The sequence below is a fragment of the Argopecten irradians genome, chromosome 12 (genome assembly GCF_041381155.1).
Source record: "Argopecten irradians isolate NY chromosome 12, Ai_NY, whole genome shotgun sequence".
In the NCBI taxonomy this organism is placed as follows: Eukaryota; Metazoa; Mollusca; class Bivalvia; order Pectinida; family Pectinidae; genus Argopecten; species Argopecten irradians.
In genome coordinates, this window is record NC_091145.1 from 9,898,155 (window position 1) to 9,922,568 (window position 24,414).

At 34.4% G+C, this 24,414-nt stretch overlaps 1 protein-coding gene across 1 annotated transcript; it reads left to right on the forward strand.

Annotated features, from left to right (window-relative positions):
* Nucleotides 1-230: 230 nt before the first annotated feature.
* LOC138336748 (uncharacterized) lies at nucleotides 231-3,861 on the forward strand. Its single transcript, XM_069286299.1, has 2 exons — nucleotides 231-2,340; nucleotides 3,272-3,861. Exon 1 carries the CDS (start codon nucleotides 782-784, stop codon nucleotides 2,324-2,326), a length of 1,545 nt encoding a protein of 514 aa, XP_069142400.1. The 5' UTR covers nucleotides 231-781; the 3' UTR covers nucleotides 2,327-2,340; nucleotides 3,272-3,861.
* The last annotated feature ends 20,553 nt before the right edge of the window (nucleotides 3,862-24,414 follow it).

Consider the following 24,414-nt stretch of genomic DNA (forward strand, 5'->3'; position numbering starts at 1 on the left):
TCACGTGACGGTTTTTATGAATATTGATAATGTAATGAAGCATGTGTTATTTTGAAAGCTCTGTGATCTCACATTGGGTTTTCCAACTTAACAAGTCAAAGAGTGAAAGGCGCGTGATATATATATATATATATATATATAAATGTGACACGCATCACCTCATTGACGAGGTACGGTTTTTAAGCATGTTAGACGCGTACAATAGACAACGTCATGAAACACCATCGAACAAGACTGCCGAGACAGCGCGTGAAACCCAAATATCTAAATGCCGATGATGATGGGTAAAACAGATATTTTTTTCGTATGTTAAAACAATCTGGAGTTAAGTCAAAACCACTCGTTAACGTGAATTCCAGCTGAAATCGTCCTTGAAAACTTACAGTGAATGAGCGAAGCTAGCAGAAAAGGGTAAAAATCTCAGGGCACTGGTGTCCGTATCTAATACTGACTGCAACAGCTACTTCTCGAGGGGAATTGGAATTCTCATTACAAGGGTATCGTAATTAGCAGGATTATACACAACATTCACAGATAGGTTTAAATGTCAAATCCACTCCTTTATCTCAAAAGGAGGCCTACAGGCAGGTGTGTGAACGCTCGTTCTATTTCTGTTTGTGCGCATTCGGCCTGCTTGTAAGTGGGATTCCGAGATAAGAACACAAGTAGCTGTAAGATCCTATTAAGCCGTTATAGGGAGTTGGACGTATGCAGTTTCGTGCATAGCGATTGATTTTAACAAACATTCGTAAAACTATCTTGTTTCGGAACTCTTTTCAATATGGCGATGTTCCGGAAATTGCACGTGCACAGGCGGAAGGAAAGTTTGATTCCGGAAACTTGTCCACTACATGGAGGTCACATGACTATGTTTTGTGTGACGTGTGACGTCACATGCTGTCTGCTTTGTCTTGACGAAACGCACCACTCCCATTCAATAACAGATAAAGACACGGCTCGTGAAAACAAGATGGCGACCGTCAATAGCATGATACAACGTATCCAAGGGTCATTGGCACCGGATATGAAGAGAAAAGTGGACGCTCTCCGGGAAGGGAGGCGAAAAAATAAAAGAGATTTCAAAGATCTCGTGAATACGATTCTGGATCGCGGTGACGATCTGAGGTTGGAAATAGACGATATTGTCAACGGATATGTCGATGAATGTGAAGCTATGCGAAAACGAAACGATGAAATTTTAACGGAAATTATAAAATCTTATGAAAAGAGTGAAAAGGACATTAATGGATACATGTCTGTTTTTCTAGACGCTACCTCTTCAGGACATCTGTCTAAACTAACGGAAGCAGTACGAATATGTAATGACTGTATAGACAATGCTCTCCCAAAACGTCAAAGAACCAAGCTGTTTTTGCCCAAATTTGTCAAAGGGGACGTTAACACAAAGGAGCTGCGGAGTAATATAGGGAAACTCGAACTGCCATCTAAAACAAAGTACGGAGAAAAGTTTCATATTGTATTCGAGTTTGTTTACAAAACGCCGTTCCAGTTGCGGTCACTGCAAAGCGCAGAGCTGAACACGATTTGGATCGGCTGTTGGGACGATGTTGTCAACCTGACGAACCAAAATGGAGAAGTTTTGCGGTCTGTGACGTGCGGTGTCACGGTGATGGACATTTGTGTTGGACGTAGCCAAAGCCTGTGGCTGGTGTGCGAAGACAACAGTGTACGATGTATTGCTGGGGATGACGTCACTTCCGGTTCAAAGGAAGTACCCGTTGTAGCCGTGAATGGCCGTACTGTTGTGGTTCCCAGTAGCGAGGCGGTACGAACAGTGTTTCACACAGAATGGACACCATACTCGGTCTGTATGAACAAAGAAGACATTTTATACGTTACAATGTCTATGTGTACTGTCACGAACTCCGATGTTGGTCAGTTAGCGAGGTTTCATACAAACGGTAAAATGGTGGATATAACAGAGAAAGACGATGTTGGTCAGCCGTTGTTCGCCAAACCTCAGAGAATGGCTATAAGTCAGAAATCATCAAAGGTTGCCGTAGTTGACTTCACTCAAAGTACAGTTGTCTTAAACAAAAATATGACCTTTCGTTTCCGGTACGTTGACGACAAAAACGGGTTTAGCCCTTGTGACGTCACATTTGACATTGATGAAAATATCTTAATTTGTGACTCGGGCTCGAGGAGCGTTGTGATGGTAGACATGACTGGGGTCATTAAGCGTCGCGTGCTGGAGTTCGAAGGAGTGACGCCTGCTGTCTTGTCGTGTGATTCAAAAGGAAAAGTCTGGGTGGGCTTGGAGGACAAAAAGGTCGTAGTGTTTCAGTACAGGCCACCAGACTAATCACGTGACTTCTGGTACGTCGGGTCTATAGCTAACACCTGTACTATGTATATCATTTCATTTGTATATAATGAACATTATGAACATAATTAATCGTCTTACCACATACCTTTAGATATAAATCATCGTAAACTATATTATATTGTTTTGCATATGTACATGGCTGTATTGTTATAAACAAACATTAACTTTTTTTTGTGTGTGTGACCATTCATACATACAACCAAATTACGACAGTATCTTGTTTATAAACAGGTTACATACCAAAATTTATAGCAGTATAGCGGAGTCAATATTTCACGGTTTCATCTACCGGACATAATCGTGGGGTCAATGTTTCACGGTTTCATTTACCGGACATATTCACGGGGTCAATACTTCACGGTTTCATCTACCAGACATATTCGTGGGGTCAATATTTCACGGTTTCATCTACCGGACATATTCATGGGGTCAATATTTCACGGTTTCAATTACTGGACATATTCACGGGGTCATTATTTCACGGTTTCAATTACCGGACATATTCGCGAGGTCAATATTTCACGGTTTCATCTACCGGACATATTCGCAGAGGTTAATATTTCACTGTTTCATCTACCGGACATATTCGCAGAGGTTAATATTTCACTGTTTCATCTACCGGACATATTCGCGGGGTCAATATTTCACGATATCATCTACCGGATATATTCGTGGAGGTCCATATTTCACGATATCATTTACAGGACATATTCGCGGGGTTAATATATCACGGTATCATCTACCGGACATATTTCGTGGAGGTTAATATTTCACGGTTTCATCTACCGGACATATTCATGGAGGTTAATTTTCACGGTTCACTGATTTTATAATTCGTGAATGCAGACGATAATATTGTTCTTAATATATGTCAATGGGTTTATGAAAGTAATATATCCGTATCTGTCCTATTTTTTTCAGGATTTAGAAAAAAAAAATCCTATTGTTCAGAACATAATCGAAGTCAAGATGAGCGGTAATGATTCGAAAACTTTTGATAAAAAATGGATATTGAACATCGCTAGGTGGGTTCCATTTAGCCAAACAAACCGATGTGACTACCGTACCTATGTAACGACTGTCCGAGAACGGATCATGACCTTTCCAACCTCCGTTCGGCTATATTAAATGAAGGTATGTTTACAAGTATCGACTTTCAACAACTGCTGTACCAAATTTCATTATAAATAACTTAATTTCGACTACAACTACTAACAGTATCGGGGTCGAATCTAACTTAACGTTGGTTGATAGTTGTGTTTACTTTAATGTGACTTTAATGATTAGACTGGATTACCTGCCTTAGTACCAATTCTCTCCGCTAGGCTGCGCTCATAAATACTATTTGTATTTTCGGAGCGAAGCCTAGCGGAGAGTAGCAAAACTACGACAGGCAATCCCGTCTACTTTAATGATTCGCTGATACTTCGGCTTCGATTTCAGTGAATACGCGAATATTACGAAAATCAACCATCCGTTCAATTTCACTGCCAAATAGTATTTTATGCAATGGGACACTGTTGGACATCCAACTGTCAATCTTGGAAAAATACTTTGGGTTAAAAACAATATTTGCCTTAATTTTTCATTCATAATTTTTCATATTTATAAGCAATAAAATTGGATTTTGTCGTACAGTCTGTATCACCATTTACATACTTACTGCCTTATTCTTATGTGGACTCGTACTTAAAGTAGTTTATGGTATATTAGATCACGTTAATGATATATCTTATAACATTTATCATATATATATTATAACGTATTTTAAATATATTACAAAAAGTATTAGATGTTTTATAAAAATGTCCGATATCTTGCAAGATATTTTTTTATGATAAGTTTTCTATAACTGAAAAGATATCGAAGTGAATTGGTTGTATTTTGAATCAATATTGCTTTGTGAATAAATAACAAGTTGACTTGCATGTACCATAAGACACTAGATGACCTTATAGAGATATCGTCGTCTAAAATAAAAGCACAAAGACCGGTGGTATATATTGTGATGCAATTCTTCAAAAAATGAATAAATTGATGATTGTTATGGCGACGATTAATCTGAACTTCTTTGTCACACCAGCTTGTTTGCTGACATCGATTTATATTCGTTATTGTATCATTATCTTTGGTTGACGAGAGCACACATTTCGAACATACTAAATCTAATAAATGGATTTCCCCGGAGTTAATCCCGTTATAAGAACTAATCTAGTTGCTTTACAAGAAGCTTAGACATAAATTTTGTAACCATGGTAACAGCTACACTGTATCTTTATATGGTGACGGTGCACTACATCAGAACTTGAAAGGAAACATGTCAAGAGTATGTTGCTTGACTTCACAACGACAAAACTAATAGTTCACCTAAGATTTTATCATACAGCATTAAATAACACATTTATATGGTTTTATGAACAGTTGTTTCCGATAAATTATTGGATACGAAAAGATTATCGGGTATTTCAAAACGTTTTTATGTTTTATGTGACCTTAACAACACATAGATTTTCTATTAATCTAAGGATGAAGACATACATTTGTATATCATGAATTTGTCTTGGCAGACATTTCTCGTGTTTATTTGTCTTTTCTTAAACAAATACCGAATGTCAACGTAAATCCATACACAAGATAAAAAGAAGGGCAAAATACAAGCACAAAAAAAAACTCCTTAAATAACACAAACTAAGTAGACCTAGGTGTTCTGGAACAGTAAGCGTTCTCTGACTCATCAAGTACAGCTGCCTTGCGAATCCAGGTCAAAATTGTGTCAAATCTGAGTACAAGCATTCGTTGCTTCATTGACGATTTCGCCATACAAATCAAGGTCAAATGTGGGTCACATCTTGGTCAAGTCACGTGATGACATCAAAATCTATTGATGACGACAAAATCATACTGTACATTAAACAGTATGCAAATCTGACCTTTAATCGTAATATATAGGGAAACATGCCATTTTCTAGTGTCAATCGAAAAACTTTCTCTGAGAATTCATCAATTTGAATTTCTCAAGATTATAGGTTACTGTAATATTTAATCTACAGGGGCAAACAAACTAAATAAAAACCGGCTTAACTGTTAACTCTATCTAAAAAGCAGATGTAAGCATTGTTTTACTCTCAAATTTCTACTTTTAGTTCACCAAATGAGCGAACAACTGTGTAATCACGGTGGAATTTCCCCCTTAAAACGGATATGGTCCTGAAAAAACCACGAATACAAATGGTAGAAAGTAAAATGTTTCATTAAAAAAAAAAAAAAAAATGGGAGGAAATGAAATTTCTCATAACAAAACGTATGCATTAGCCAATAGAGTCTCTTATTACAGATCAAACCAGGTAGCCAATTAAATGTTTCGGTACAAAACATCCACGGTAGATATAAAATGTAATATGACTGACGAAACATAATGGCCTATAGAAATTCCCATTACTAAACAATCATAGCAAACACGAGGCTTATAAAAAAACATATGAGACCATGGAATACATCTCTACCTCAATACCGAGGCCCTAAATGACCTAAGTTGTCGATGGGCTATAAAACGCAAACAAATACACCTCAATACCAAGCATTCTTCGTAAACAAGGAATTGGCATCTGTCGTTGACAGACACACGTGTTTTTCTACAGTGATGTGTTGTTCGAAGGTAAAAACTATCACAATTGGATAAAGTTAGAATCTTAATGGGCATTCTTAACTTCACAAGAGTGGGGATATTGTAAATACCATGTGTATATCTCATTATTTCTTGGATTTAGACGTATTGATACTTTTAGTGCTTTTTTCACAAATAGACTTACGTATAATGCGGCACCGTTCTGGTACACGTAACCCGCGATTTCAGAAAAAAAAATCAAGAATATGTTTGTTGTAATTGGTTTCGTTTAGTTTTACTTCATGTCCTGAATCACCTTTCCTAACCTGTTTTTGCACCATCTAAATATCGCGTTTTCATACCAAGCGACTCCCCACCTCTTCCCCCATCCCCTGACGATTTAATCTCGTGGTTAAAATTTATTTTATTTTATTTATTTACATGTATTTCAATATTTATAATTGAAACATTTTGCGACGATTGATGTTCGCAAATTCTAATAGCTCACAAAATACGCAAAATCTAAACGCATTGAGTTAACAGATCTTTTCTCGCACGATTTTCAATTAAAAAATCGGTCACAGACAAATGTGAATTTCTTGAGAATTCTAGTAGTCAATCCTCCTACGCATATCTGTTATCACGTTATACAGAGCTATAATATAGTTATGTAGTAAATATTAAACATAATACGTAAGAGATTAATAGCGAAGCAGTCATTTATGTTTATAAACAAAATATAGAAAGCTTTTCCAGGGACATAGAGGTCAAACGTGTCACAGATATGTCTGACAAATCCACAACACGTGCGCGGATTAATATTCTATGTAAAGATTCGGCGAGTTTTACGAGATAAAATTGTCTTGAATGTCGATATTGGAACAAAGCCTTTATAAATCACGAATGAATCATTAAGAAAATACTTTATATATGCTTTGTCTGATATTCATTCCTTTTGACAATAACATCTTGTCAATAGAATTTGTTGAAATGAAATAAGTCATGTTAACAAGGACACAATGGCAATAAAAAGTACCCAGTCTTCTGAAACATCTTCTACGATAAACATGATGTACGTTGGTGACTTGCCAGCTAGCCCTGTTTTCCATAAATCCTTGGTGATAGCTTTATACATGATATTAGCCCCACAGGAATCAAAAACAAAAATCCGAAGGGCCATTTGAGCTTAAATACTCATAAATGATGCCAGGATTGTTTCTCTTCCTTCGCCTAGACGTTATTCATCTGACATTTATTTCGTTTCCGGATTTCGAGAGAGCTTCAATTTCAACAATTTAAGACAACGACATTCGGCGTTGGTGGTTTGTAAACATATATAAGCTATATTTTAAAGGACAAATACATTATTCGCCGATGTTTTGTAACCATGCCTCGAAGAACGCAGCTGTAGCGAATTTCTTTGGTTAATGGTTTTTAGACACAAATCACTTCTTAATAGCTATGTCAGCGGTTGAAGTCAGTATCGAAAGCGGTTTTTATAAACTAAGAAAAGAAGTGGTATTTATGTTAATAGTTAACAGGAAATAAACCGAGTGCAATTTGTCTTGGTGGTGTTTGTGTTGCATTAAACATGAAGATAGACTGTATTTATGCTCCAATTTATCACGTGGCAATCAAACATGTTTTTGCATATTTTAGCAGTTATCAAATTTAGTGCTTTATGTTCCACTGTACTGTTAAACTATTATTGTGCTAATTATGATCTCTGATTTATTTAAAAATGCTCAACTGCCGACAAAGAATAAATGATACCTATAATTTAAACAATAACTGATATATGATCGTGTTTATATGTGTCTTATTAAGACAAAAATGCATATAAAATATTTTATCAATCAGTACTTCATTCAATATTGGACATAGTGCCATGGAATTGTTTCGGGACGCTATTGATTTTTTAAAAAATATTTTATATTGATTTTTTAAAAAATATTTTAAGTATAATATAAAGTAAGTTATAACTAAAGAAAAATTCTAATTCATCTGCTGTTTTTGAGGCAAAAGACTGACCAACTACAGGCCTGTGGATACATCCTTTGAAGATAACAGAGAAAACGACGCAGTCAATCACAGTGTACCGTACGCGCTTTATACAATTGCTTTGATGCACGTCAAATGACTAGTTTAAATGTTCTATTCTCTTGGTACTAGTTTTACTACGAGATAGTCCAGGGGTGGATATAACGTCAGTGATAGTAACCCCTGCAGTATCGAGGCTGACGACAGAGCAAAGATGAAGACGGCAGAGAAGTGAGAACAGAAAGATAAGGTTCGTGTCATTATAATATGTTCTGGAATCTTCTATATATACATGTAAACAAACAACAGCGATACCATATGGTTGTATTTGGGAGTAACTATCAATACGACTCATTTGCGTGTATTAAGAATTTAACATCAACAGTAAAATTTACTTTATGCGGATTTAAACAGCTATATATCGGCTATATTTGGGTGTAAACCGCGACTGTAAATCATTTAGATGCGTCAATACAATGTACGTACATGTGCACTTGTAGTGTTTTCTCGCTTTCTTCACGTTACAAGTACAACATTTAGGAATGAATTTGTCTAAACGCGTGAGATTTCAATTACATTGTCACCAAGTTTAAGAAATCTTATTCAGCGTGTCCGATGACTAGCAATAAAACGTGATAAATAATAGGTAGGATTCTTCTTCAGACAACACCGGGGAATATTCTTTGTCAAGAAGGTCTGGGGATATAGAAAGAAGAAGTTATATCAAATGATTCTATTCTTACATGCCAATAGTAATGCATTACTAACCATTTCATGCCTGTTTACCAGTTGACCAAGACAGTTCAAGTAGCCGATATTAAAACAACAGAGAAATATTTCCTAAAAAATACAAAACTAATCTATATCATGCATCAGTGGAAACTTTAAAATAACTATGATCGAACTAAACCGAATGGATAGTGTTTATTTTCCCGCGGAGGATTTTTCAGTTAATATAATTCATCGTTTTGTGTGTCTAGGCAGAGAGAGACAAAATTAATAATTTATTTGACCGAGCACAAAACCATAAAATGAAACTATACAGACAACAATATCCTTTTTGAATATATTATGTATTTTGGCATCAGCAATATAAAAAATAATCCATAAGCCTGATTCGAAATCAATAAATGAATGCATACTAGTATGTTTAATATCATACTTGAGTTAAAATCCTTACGCTTCATCGAACGCGCCCAGTTAAGAAATCAATTCCGGGTCAAGTCAAATCAGGTCAAATTGATAAGTGAATGTTTAAAGATTTTGGGTATAATTTTTTCATCCACAGCCTTCAAATCAAAATAAGATGACTATACATTGGCGTTGCCTTTGTTACGTTCATTCATTTGGTGGTAAGAGTAAGAAATTAGTTCCATAGTGTCTAGATTATTATTTTATTATTCGAGTCAAATGTTCATTAAAGGGTGTTAAATTGGTCGGTTCTGTCCAGTTTGGGTTTGGGGGAAACCTAGACACTTGGTCAAGTAGCCGTAACTAATTAGGAATGGTACTAGTGTAGAGGGAGGCTGTGTACAGGAGCCTGAACATTTAGGGTCCAGTTGACCTACTTCTCAGAGAGATGGCATTGTATATATTTAGTTTAGGGGAATTGTTTTAGGGGTCACTTGGAGTCTTTATTTAGCTTTGCTTGGAAAGTATATTCAGCTTCATTTTGGATGTATCGGGTGTATATTTAGTATAGAGGAAATTCCTGAAGTCTTTACTTAGATTCCCTAATTTAGATGCTCGACTGAGCTTATATTTAGTCTAAGGGTATTTCCTTAAATCTTTACTTAGATTCCTTAATTTAGAAGCTGATAGATTCTATATTTGTATTTTGTAGATATAGGTTATGTTTATGCATGAGATTATTAGTGAAGGGGTATAAAAAGGGCTGCGGCCCTGGGACGGGGGCTTTTCGACAGAATTTTACAAGAGTGCTTACCCTGGGATTGGGACTAATTGAGTGCGCTTTTGGATAAGAGTGTTTCGCACGGAGCGGGACTTGGGCTTTTTCGACAGGATTTTACAAGAGTGCTTACCCTGGGATTGGGACTAATTGAGTGCGCTTTTTGATAGTAGTGTTTCGCTGGGAGCGGGACTTGGGCTTTTTCTTCATTTCGCTGGAAATTAGAGATATTCCGCTTAGATTAGTTTCTTAATTGGATAGTTGGAATTGTCAACGTAGTTACGTTAGGATTTTAGGTTTTATTTCGTATCAACTGTGTTTCGTCATCCTGTACATATTTTGAGTGTTGCAAATAAATTGTAAATATTACTTTAAGTGAATTTGTGGTTATTGGAAACGCGACAAATGGTGTCAGAAGTGAAATTAGTCAAGAGAAAACAACAGAAGTTAAGGAACGTTACAACTGGTGTCAGAAGTGGGATTAGTCAAGAGAAAACAACAGTTGTGAAGAACGTTACAACTGGTGTCAGAAGTGGGATACTTCTCCTGAATAAAGCAAAGGGCGCAAGAACGTTACACCTTGTTACCATTGAGAAATGGAAATTTATCAACATTGAAATTCTTACGATCTTTATACAAAATGACTTTAAGATGAAACTGTTGGCTTCGGTGTGTGCGCATTAACACGGACATTTGCAGACTAAAAAGATAATCTGACAGCATGTCATTGTCTTCGTAATTATATATGACTTTATAGAATACTACCAAGATATATAAAATGAACTCTTTATAAAAAAAATGCGTACGCCTGTGATCAGTAGGTGGCTTATAAAGAACATTTTCATATTGAATTAATTTCCAATTCAAATTAATATTTGGTCTTCATGTTGTTTAGTATTAAATTGAACGGCTTTGAAAGATGTTATTTGCATTTTTCAAGAGGAAATTTAAGACCTATACAAGAGCTCGATTACCCTGGTTATTCTGGTTATATTTAATTTGCTTGGTTTGACAAATAAAAAAAGTGATACTGGAGTTTGGTCAAAACAAAGAACTTGATTATTGATTATGTTTGCAATCATCCTCATAATATCGTTTTAAGCGTATTTATATGATCATGCATTGTGATTTTAACGAAATGGCTTGAAGACTAGATTCACATCTGGTATCAAAGATCATAAAAAGAAGACAATTGAAGATGGTGATAGCGACATTTATCACGTAATCCGCCTGGTCGCCGGTGACGTCACATATATGTAATATGTTTTAAATACATGTATGTTACTAGTGTAATATAATCTGGGATAATTTTTCTTGGTTAGAAAATCATTGTTACGACATAACTCCCCGTCATTAAACAATGACGTGACGTCATGGTTTGAGTTCGGCGGGCCTGCACGGGATTTTTGACACATTTTGACGCTGGGTGGTCGGATGGTGTTGTGGTTAAGCCACTCGAATTTAACCAAGCCGGCCGGGATTCGATTTCCGGCACGGACGTGAAAAGGTCAGGGGTCACCTACCCAATAACGTGTGTTTTCTTCGGGCACTCTGGTTTCCTCCCACTCTAAGACCCCTCGCGCGCTTTCATACGGGCCATTAAATATTTAAATAAAGTTTGTATTTAATTTTGACGTTGAAATGCTTCGAAATGTAGGTTTCTGTAGTTATATGATCAAAAGAATATTATATTTGTGTAAATTTCATTTTTTTCGTCATTAAGGTTTCAAAGGCCTACATAGGTTTTGGAATTCATCCAAGTAAAAAAATCCAATTGCAATGTTGTTCGTAAAGTATATTACCACAGTGTATCCCAAGGGGATAATTATAACTACCTTAATATCTCTGAACATTAGATACAATGGTAGAATATATGTATAGTTTTCGCCTACAGCTTTGTTGAGACTAGGTGTGCTTAAGGGATGCAGGAAAGCCGGAGTACGAGATGTAAATTCATCAATTAATGGCCATCATCTACTAAAGGTCTGTGATAAGGTATCTTATAAACTATCGGTATCATTGAGTTGGTTTTGTGTAGAACCCATTAGAAACTAAAACAAAAATGTGATAAATGAAGTCGGGAACGATGCTAGGGTTTTAGACAGTCTAAACGTATAGGTGAAATCCTTGTCGGGATTAACAATAGCGCATGGCTTCAAGAGCAAAATGAGGAATTCGGTTGATGAAAATTACAGAAGGTTACAATGACTTACAGACAGGATCTGGGCATCACTACATCAACTCGTGATCTTTCTGATCTTACAGTGATAGGAACCAACCGTTTGTTGTTGAGGGCGGACACACAATCAAGATAGCGTGTTCAGTTACAAGGTTTGTAATGCATAACTAAAGTGATTTATACAGGAAGAATCGATATAGTATCGGATGCACAAACGCTTTGTATCACTTTCCTTTTCACCAGTGGGTTATTTACTTTACTTGTGTCTCGACGTAAATCCAATACTGTACGCGCCCTAGTGGTACTTTCATTATTATAGTACATTTATGAAAACTGTCGGGCAGGAAAACTGTCGGACAGGAAAACTGTCGGGCAGTTTTTAACACAAACCAAAAAAGATTCATACCATGTTTAAAACATGACAACCACTTCCATTGTCAGATAAACTTAAGTTTTGATCAATTCATCATCTGAAACCCTGCTCAAAATAAGTTTCCTGTGTACCTCAATTTTCGTTATCCTCTAACAAATTCCTCTCTTTTTTGTATATGTATTTTTCGTGGATTGTATAAGTCATGAATTTGTATTGATTCCTTTGTAAAGCGACGTTGAGTAGAAGTTATTAATAACAATATCGATTTATCATTTTGTATATGTATTGGCTTGAAATAATACCTAGAAAAAGGCATATCTTTTGATTTCTTAATACTTCGATTAGAGTGATTAAGTTTGGTGTAAAAGCAAAGTTTTGATCTTACACAAAACAGGAACAGGACAAAACATATAAAATCTTTAACGTTTAGCCGTTGACACATGATTAAAATATGAGTGATTGTATCTTTTTGTGTTTACGTCCTTATAGAATCAATTCAAATTGTTTATATTGTGAGTGCTTATATAATTCTGTGTTTGAACAACATTTATATTGCCTTATATTTCAATGAACCCCGCATACGTATACGAAATAGTGATCATACAACGGAGCCCTTATAGATGTCCTTGTCGGTCTCGCGAGAGTTTTGTTCTTAATAGAAATATATCTTTTTTACCCCTTGATACGATATCGTACATGTATCTATAACATTATGTGATTTATCAGACCTTTTAATTGATACCTTGAACACTAGACTATTAGAATCAACGATTGTCAGTAAGATGAAACCTTGATTGTGAATTTATGCACACAATTAATTCTTGAATACAAACGCTGTAAAGTATTTTTTAGTTCCTGATTATTATCTGCATAACTAAAGGACGTTATTTTCTGAAGTATAAAAACCTTATACAATTTTGACTTAACTACCGGCAAAGCCATTAAGAAGTGATTTGCGTCTTAAACATTTCAGTTGAAGAAAATGGCTACATCTGCACTCCAATAAACTTGAGAAATGTTCACAATCTATACATCCTTTAAAATCAAGCGAACGTGTACACACAATCAACGCCTGTAGTCGTTTATCTTCTACTGTTGGCGCGCTGTGGAAATTGAAATCTAGAAATGAAATAAATGTCAGACGAATAACGTCTAGGCGAAGGAAGAGAAACAACTCTGTCACCCTCCATGAGTATTCAATGTGAAATGATGCTTTGTTGTTTTTGTTTCTGATTCGTGTGGGGCCAGTGTTAGGCATAAATCTATCACACAGAAGTTCTAAAATACACTATTAAATATCAAGACATTATCAACACAATGTTTACAGCCAAAAATGTTTGAGTCAATAAGATTCCGTATAAATTGGTCATTTATGCGAGGTATGATTTTCGCGTTTCAAACTAAAAACGTAAAATTTTAGCGGCTTTACAAGAAAGCAAAGAATGGAGTTCTTACGAATCTTGTCAAATTTTGTCAAATTTGTATTACCAGCAAGTAATTTGTCTTGATTTGGAAATTGCCTTTACACTGTGATTAGCCTAATCACCCTTTGAACAACTGGATAACCAGGCTTTTATATTCCATGCTATAGGCCATGGGCTAGGAGGGTCCCACATGCACCCCCCCCCCCAAACCTCCGAACCAATATTTTTCTGAACCCTTATGACCCACTGATCACAAATCCAAATGTTAACATTGCATAAGTTGGGATGAACTTCCGGTTATGACGTCATCAAGATGGCCGCCATCTCGAATTTCACTAAAAATTGAAAAATAGTCATAACATTAACATTTTTCAACCGAAGTAGACAAATGAGGTATCAAAATGACCTCAATAGAACAACAAATACATATCAGGACCAAAAAATCCAATATATGTAGCGATTTCTACGCAGGAAATGAAAAAATCGGATTTAAAGCTCAAAAATGGTGATTTTTCAGCAAATTTTTCATATTTTGTTTGACGCAGCAAAAATGTTTCCCAACAGCAATCTATTATTTCTAATAAGTTTTTTGACCACTTGTCAATCAGTTTAAGCAACAAAAACAACCAAAACCAATGTTAACATCGTATAAGTTCCGGTTATGACGTCATCAAGATGGCCACCATCTCGAATTTCACTGAAAAATGAAAAATAGTCATAACATTGGCATTTTTCAACTGAAGTAGACAAATGAGGTATTAAAATGACCACAATAGAACAACAAATACATGTCGTGACCAAATAAGCCAATATATGTAGTGATTTGAACGCAGGAAATGAAAAAAATAATATTTTAAGCTCAAAAATGGTAATTTTTCAGCATTTTTTCATATTTGGCTTGACGCAGCAAAATTGTTTCCCAACAACAAATTGTTATTCACAATCAGTTATTTGACCTCTTATCAATCTGTTAAAACAACAACAACAAAAATGATATAGAAATGCAACAGAGATTTGTTATACCATCATTTGGTTTACAAAACATCACCGGATGCGGCATATGATTGTTATTTTTTCCAAACCGCTAACACTACAGTTTCCTGGTGTCTTGGAATTTCCTGAATATAGCATTGGCTATTGACGATTTATATCTTAACAAATTTGAATTTAAAGTTGGCTGAATATCTAAGTGGGACTTCAAAATAATCCATTTTCATGCTCGAAATTTTGTAGACTAGTAGCCTCTCAAACTGAATTATTACAGCAAAACGACTACTAATAGCTATAGGGTATCAAATTAAAGTTCCGTAAATACCATGACACTTTTCTAAACATATTGTGTCTTTTAGAATGAGCACATCCATTGTTTATTTCCTGTGTATAACGCAAGATATAAGATGGTTACTACAGTGTCACATATTTCTTTCACTAGTTCTTAATGCTAATCATTTTCGTTGTGCGTGCTTTCTCGCCAGAGTGTCGTCTTCGACCTCGGTGACCTGATGTGACATTACATTACCGGGTTACCATCGTGGTTCTAACTTGTCAACTGTCCATGGTCAGAGTTAAGATCAGAAACATCGGCTTCACGGATGTGGAAGCTCTTCCTGTTTCCAACCTAGTTTCACCTAGATTCACATATCGTATATGATGTTCCAGACTTCCCCGGCATGATGGAAAAGACACCAGATCAACATTCTGCGGAGGGTTGAGTTGGTTCTCCTTAATTCGTATGAAGCACAATTCCTAATTCTTGTGAACCTCAGTGACCATAGGTGGCACAGGTGGATTCTTTGAGGTCATAAATGAGGTCTGCAGTGAATTTTCACTCTTTGCCAAGCCTGGAAAGCACTTTAGAGAACTTTTTACTGGAGAGTCTTCAATGGTTTCTTTGCGCATACACCAGATGTGACACAACCAGCACCTTCAAGGGAGTGGGAAAAGTCAGACCAATGAAAAACATTTAACATTTATGCCCTCATTAATGACCTCGATGATATCACCAGTGCCATCTATGGTTGCACGAGGGTCCACAAGATTGATGAATAGTACTTCATACGAATTATGGAGTTATGTGCTAAGGAGAACCGATTCCACCATTGGAAGAATGTGCATCTGGTGTAATCTCCATTATGCCGGAGAAGTCTGAAACAGCATATACGTACGATATGTTAGAATCTGAAAGAGATCCCACATCCCTGAACCTGTTGTTCCTGATATGAACTCTGGTCATGGATGGGTCATAAAAGGCTAGAACAACACTGGTAATGCAGTGTCACATGAGCTCATCGACATCGAAGACGTCGATCTGGCTTTCGACGAATTGGATACTGATTTCTCGAGTACTCTGATTCGGACTGCATGTACCAGCTACCAGATATGCCGAGTCTCTTCAGTGGATAGGTCAGTGAGGCGAGAAAGCACGCACAATGATAATGGTTATCATTGAGAACCAGTGAAAGACATATTAGTGACATTGTAGTAACCATATGACATTTTGCTTATGCTATGCATAGGAAATAAACAATGAATGTGCTCATTTTCAAAGACACAAACGCTTTGGGAACTGTTAATGATATTAACGGAAACACAGGCTTAGCTTAGGTTACATTTGTTACGCTATCAGTAGGTGTTGTGTTATTTTTGAGACGCTGCTAATCTATAAAATTGAGGGTATAACAATAATTCTTTTTTTGCATTTCTATATATTTTTGATGTTGTTGTTTTAACAGATTGATAAGAGGTCAAATAACTGATTGTGAATAACAATTTGTTGTTGGGAAACAATTTTGCTGCGTCAAGCCAAATATGAAAAAATGCTGAAAAATTACCATTTTTGAGCTTAAAATATTATTTTTTTCATTTCCTGCGTTCAAATCACTACATATATTGGCTTATTTGGTCACGACATGTATTTGTTGTTCTATTGTGGTCATTTTGATACCTCATTTGTCTACTTCAGTTGAAAAATGCCAATGTTATGACTATTTTTCATTTTTCAGTGAAATTCGAGATGGTGGCCATCTTGATGACGTCATAACCGGAACTTATACGATGTTAACATTGGTTTTGGTTGTTTTTGTTGCTTAAACTGATTGACAAGTGGTCAAAAACTTATTAGAAATAATAGATTGCTGTTGGGAAACATTTTTGCTGCGTCAAACAAAATATGAAAAATTTGCTGAAAAATCACCATTTTTGAGCTTTAAATCCGATTTTTTCATTTCCTGCGTAGAAATCACTACATATATTGGATTTTTTGGTCCTGATATGTATTTGTTGTTCTATTGTGGTCATTTTGGTACCTCATTTGTCTATTTCGGTTGAAAAATGTTAATGTTATGACTATTTTTCAATTTTTAGTGAAATTCGAGATGGCGGCCATCTTGATGACGTCATAACCGGAAGTTCATCCCAACTTATGCAATGTTAACATTTGGATTTGTGATCAGTGGGTCATAAGGGTTCAGAAAAATATTGGTTCGGAGGTTTGGGGGGGGGTGCATGTGGGACCCTCCTAGCCCATGGCCTAATATAGGATATATGATTCAACCATTTATCTAAATTCGCGATTAAAATTTTTGCGACCAGGCTTTCAGAGTCTGTATGATTCACTAATTTTTTCTACAATTTATCGGTCAAGATTTCGCGATCATTGTAATGTTCCGCAAAATCGCAAACAAAATAAAAAATTAACCGGCTGAACGGTACTCGATAACTATTTTCTGTCATTTTGGTAATAATTTTTAGGGTGTTGTTCCACTATTAATGTCATATCTATCTTATTTGTCTATCAAGCAATTTTATACAGCAGTAATCGAATACATTGCTGAAATAAAACAAGAGAGTAAAGCACGTCAGTCGGAACGCTTTTCACATTGTAAGGTTCTAATCACATCTTTCCTGCCCTTTTTTATTGTCGATTCTTCGTTGTTCGGCTTTGTTTCAATATCGATATCCATGATTTTGTGTATTGCTTATGATATATTTTATAAACATATATGAAGTTAATAAAATTGGTTTCCTGTAAGAGATCGAGATCGGGTTATTTCAGTAGAGGGCTAAGATTTTGCAACATAATCCCAACAGTCGCTTTGGTCGCGAAATTTTGATCCATGAATCGGTTGATTTGTACTTAAACTGTATCTATCGCGAAACATTTTATTCATTAAACTTAAAACTTAAAGAAAAAAAACGAAAAAAAATGCTTTTTTTACTAAACTCCAATTGTACATACATGTCTGACATAAAAATATGAGTAAATATATATAATGTATTAAAATATACAGTTTTCTCGGGATTTTTTTTTTTTTGTGTGATTTTCCTTGTTATTTGTTAAGTTTATCTTTTAAACTTCTTAAATATCTGATCCGTCCCCGAAATCACAAAACGTCTTAATTCCTAATACTCACTAAGTACGTACTTAAGATAATTAAGAAATAAGACGTCTTTGTACCGTCTTTGAAGGATCTATACTGGGATGAATGCAAGACCACCTTTTTTTTGCGGTTACAGTCGAACCTGCATTAAGCAACACCTCTGTATAAAGACTACCTACATAATAAGGCAACTTTCTGAGGGTCCAAAAGGATAGTTTTAATACACAATTCGACATGTGTACTATTTTGTCTTTGTCCATTGGATTGTCGTCACAGACAGGTTTGACTGTGTATGTTTTTGTTTTCAAAGCTATCTTATATTTATACAGGTGACAGAAGACTTTTCTCTTATAAATGAACATTAAAATGCCAAGTAACGGTATTTCCGTTTTGTCCTTTGATTTTTTCAAATAGTGAAAATAAAAATGGATGAATAAACTAAAATATACTATTCAAATAAAAAATAGATACAAAAATAAAAAATAGAATAAAAAAATAGAAATAGATACACACAAAAATAAAATAAAAATAGATACAACAATAAAAAAAAAGAGATTAAAAAACCAGTCCACCCAAAACCTCGAATTCCTTTGTAAAGAGAACATATATTAATTAAATAGAACGATTTGATAGAAATGTATAGCCAAAGAAAAGGTCAACATCATTATATCTATAAATGATATATCTCCTACTGACTTTAAATATCAAATACTAAATTGTTAAATTATCAATAAGTATTCTTAGGATAAGATATTATCATTGTGTAAACACTTGTATTTATTTATTAGAAATCCTATTAATAGGGAAAATATTTACGCGTGTTTCAGCTGATTACAGTATTATATTATCGAAAATTTATTAAAAAATCAACAACTTCGACAGAATCTAAGTAATATGTACCGTAATTTTCATACTTACGCATCAAAACGAGCTTTTAATTCTGTAATTGCATTTTGTAAAGTTATCTGCCCTTGTGGGTTGGTATTGATTGTGACGTCATGTGTTTGCGAGAGTAACGTCATTTTTTGGAGAAAACGACGTGAATTGCGCTCACAAAATAATGACGTCACGATAGATAACTACCCGCAATGAAGCTAAATTTGTAATATGCAAAGACGGAATATGTTATTTATCACTAAAAGTTACCATCATTTTGAGAATTGTAGTACTTTCAATATATTGGTTTTGATTTTACAAGTACACATAAGAACTGAAAATGACTTTTGGCAGTACTGTCAATAATCATTATATTTTAAATCGAATGTGAAGTAAAATGAATACATACGGTCAGAACATGAAGGCAAGTTGTAGTCTACATTTTCATTTCACATTTTTAAATTACTGTGCTTTTAAAGAAAAAATAACATGTAAAAATTTTCGCCCAGTTACGGCACATATAATTTTAAAGAACATGATTCTGCAATATATTTGCTAGTACAACTGACACACGCTTAGTTGAGAAAGTTTGATACAGCTCATATTGTATTTGTAAATCCAAACCAAATATTTAACTTTTATATCAGATTTATCAAACTCGTCTACTCGGTTAGACGTTTTAAGATGGTCTAATAAACAAGGAATGAAATAAGTCTGATTCCCCTGATCAGCAGCAGATGTCAAAGATCCTGGGAGACTTCTAATTTTGATTTATACTACAAATTTTAAATGCATGTCCCTGTGGTTGACATATATAGGTCAAGTAGTTTAGTGGAATAAAACAGACATATACTAAGATAGCAATTATCATATCGTTTGAAGGGTACAAATGGCTTTTTTATTTTGAATGTAAAACGAGTTGGAAAACGTGTCGTAAAAGTTAATAGTTTACCTTTAATACTACACTTATCATATCTTTCATAAACCATTAAAATATATTTTTTTGTTAATTTTCATAACGCGGGTCGCCTTATGTTTCACGTCGTCGTCCTAAGTGTCACACCGTATACGTAGTTGACAGATATGCGCCATTAATATAAAGAGTCCGTTTATTAAAAAAAAAAAAAATAAAAAAATTGTCGGTTTTCTCTGTCACTACGTATACGTAGTTGACAGATATGCGCCATTAATATAAAGAGTCCGTTTATTAAAAAAAACATGGATTAAAAAAATTGTCGGTTTTCTCTACAGCACAGTTCATACTCTTGATACTATGGTATACATACATTTATAAATACTGTTGTCACAAACTGAAAAACAATTTCAGAAGGAAATTCAAATTAAATCTTTGGATCAACAACACATAGTGCATATGATGCATTGTGTTTAGTAATTATGACATATCAAAGAAACACAATTTAACAAAGGATGGCAATTTATAAATATTATTGGTTAGAAGTTCGTGCCAGGTCCCGGTGACGTCACCTACTCGAGAAAGATTTATGCGTAAAAAAAACCCATACTTATTGCATTATACATACCGGTAGTTGGTGAGTGTAAAAGGAACTGCATGCAGCAAACTGATAATAATGATCCTATTACGATACTACTCCTTATAGAAATTACGGGAAATTTCAATGACTAACGTCTTGAGCAGACGACCAACTTTTTGTACATTGTCGGCATCGTATTGGCAACAGTTGATCCTTAATTACTGTAAGATATGGATAGAAATAGAAGAGGAACTACTTCTGCCCATCTACTGTTTGTTATGACAGCTATTTTAGTTTCCGTACTTGGTAAGTTACATTTTTCATTTTTCAAATTTTGTTAGGGAAGATATATTTGTGATTGTAATGCGTATATGATTTACAATTCCTTTTGTTATTTTGTTAAGACCCGAGTTTCTCGAAACAAAAGTGTAGACTTAAGAATCTGCTCTGGTGAAAAGTTCAAAAAAAATCTGATGACTAACTTTTAATCTAATATAGATTTTCGGAAATAGGAATTCATACCAAAGTTTAAAATGTAATTGCAAATAATCTGGTGGTGTGCTTGATTTTGAGAATCAAGATGGCTACTTGACGTAAATTGTGATTTTTTTTCCAAAATTTTACTGTTTTGAGCATACATACGACAAACTAAAGCAATATTTTGCAAATTAGTTGTCTAATTAGTATGAATGTTCACAAAATGTTCAGCCAAAACCAAAATGTTTTCTTTAAGAAAATAATAATATCACACAGTCAACCCATTATTTTAGCTCATAACAGCTATATATGCTAACCTGTCACCTACATTGTACCTATTTTTTTTTTTACAATTTTCGGCAGATTCAACGCTTCACAGGAAAAGTTCTGATGACTAACTTTTTCTAAAATTTCGCAGTTCAAAAGGAAACATTTTGCTGTCTCTAAAATTATCATAAAAAGAGGGGATCAGTGTTCTTGATGTTTTGTCCCGATGCAAAATTTATTTTTCAGCATTTTTTAGTCAAATTTCAAATAACTTTATTTTCATTAAAATGTCAAAAAAAAAACCCAAAAAACAATTGGTAATGATTCCAACCTTAAATGCCTTTTTTCACTTGAACACATATTTTATCTTATTTTTCACAGTATACAAAGACAAATACTAATGAAACATCTCTTTCACTATCACTTTCTCACTTATAGTATTTAGTGTATTTTGAATGTCACCAGTCACCAGTAGACATTTTAAGAATTTTTTTTTAATATTATATTTTTGTAATAGAAATACTGGATTACATTTGTAGTGTATCTACAATGTATTTGTATTTCTCTATGGAAACAGTAGTATTTACATTCACATATTATTAATTAATCTTCAGCCAGATTTTATAATAAACCCAAATTAAGATTAAACACATTTAGTCTGTTATTGCACAAGGGAGAGAACCTTTCAGAATTTCAATAATCTTTCTTAAAGTCCCATTATGCTTTCACCAAACTTTGCTAAATATACATTGACATCCCTTATGAAAGGTTCTTCATTTGGTTTCTTTCCAATGAAGATAATTACGTAATAATCAATTAGTAAAGAATTCTTAAAATAGAACGAGTTGATTTGCATAGTTAAAAATACCTCGTGCATACGTATATGTTCGATACCCGGATATAGTAAACAAAACAAGCATGGCCGAGAGAATGGGCAGTTTCGAGCAAACGGTGAGTAATACAATGTTATAATTGTTTTAGTATACGATACATATAAGATTGCACATATCATAAATGTGTCCTGTCAGAGGTTACATATAGTTTATATAAAGCTTTAATACAAAATACGTATAATCGAGAAATAGTGGGTGTAAATAGTGAAATGCACACACGGGGCACCATATGGGGTATTTATCGTACAAATATAAACACGTGGCCGTGTCAATTTTGGTAATGATCGGTTTATTTTCTATTCTCTCGTGTAATAATTTGAGATAAATACAGTATTTATCCCAAATTATATATCTAAACAAAAATCATGATATCACTAATCTATTCCTAATTCGACAGTTAATAAGAGACCACAATATATACCTAAATACTAATAGCTTACTATACAATTATAACTGCTTTCTATTTCGTCTTTGGATATTTTATAACGATATTCTTATATCTATATAAGATAGTACGTACATGTAGACGAAAGATCACTGGAATCGGCGCTAGTCGAGATACATCGATCTGTATGTTTAGACATGTCTGTATTATATTACTGTGCTCTTGATCAACACGGTTTACAGCATGTATACGTTATTTGTAAATATATGTATATATATCGTATATTACATCTATATATATATCTATTCTCAGTATTAATGTACCCAACATATATGTGTTTGTTAGGATCCAGTACTTAATTGACATATATACCGTACGGTGCTATTACCTACTTTTTTATATCAATTATACCTGTAAACATTTTCTGGTATATATATGCCGATATACAAATGTACCTGTTGAGATTTAATTTCGGCATAATTAACTGATTAAATGTTTCTCGATTACGTATTGAAGCCAGGGGTTTTTAAAGCTAAATATAGCACTAAATGCAACATTGTGATAACAGGAGCGAGGGAATCATTGAGAGAAATATCCGTATATTGGTATAGTACATGTATTTCCTTTCTTACTTACACTCCCAAGCTTTTTTCCAAAGTTTTTAGCCCCATGCCAAACATCATACGAGTGAATAATATCTGGATAATCATTTCCTGGAATGAGATAAACAATAACATATATATAACCAAAACATGTACCTGTAAATACATTTTCTACATATGTAAGTGTTATGATGTCTCAAAATACAAACACAGATCACAGAGCGATCTTGGCCCCTAATATAGAACACTTTTTTCTATCAGAAACTTCATAACAACTAAATGAATTATTTGGTAGCTGTAATCAATCCCAAATGTGAAAATATGTGTACATGTCTTTATGAAGCCATGAAGTATTCAGAAGAATATGGAATTAAACAGACCTAACTAGGTAACATACATGTATTCCAATTCCTACAAACAAACTCTAATAATTTTTTTTACATGCATTGCTTTAGTGGTCTTGGTCAGAATGTTATTACATGTACATGTAAAATGTATCCATCATCTACATATCCAATTCCTTACAGATCCACTTATATATGCATGTATATAATTTATATGGTGCAGTAACTTTTATATGAATCTATTACTCAAATTGCATATACCTGTACTCATCTCTAACATTGAGGAGTAGTAAGTTTCATATTTAAATCAGTAAATTATTCCACATAATTAACTTACTTATCATTGCAGCAATGCTTGTACTAGCATCTGTGCATAACTCCTTGATTTTAATTCCTCGAGCTATGATACTTTGTATTCCTCTCTTTAGGCCCTCCTTCTCCATACTAGGTGATTTGTTAGCAGTCATCCTTTTATCAATGATTTCACATGCCAATATATCCTTAGACTCATACTCAATTAGTATATATGTGCAGTACTGAGCGGAGTGTCCCGGGGAATCCATGCGCCCATCACCTATAGAAACAAGCACCTGACTATTACATTCAAGCAAACAATATCACTCTCAGCATAGACCATGTTTTCAAGTAACAAAGACACCAGACATAAAGGGCTTAATAATCATTTTACTTTTTTCATGATTAAACATATTATCTAATATCAGCGATTGTACGTAATTGCCTTTTCATTAACCTAAAAAATATCAACACATGGACACTTCTCTGCACCATGTCAGGAGATCTAGAGTTTCAGCTACAATT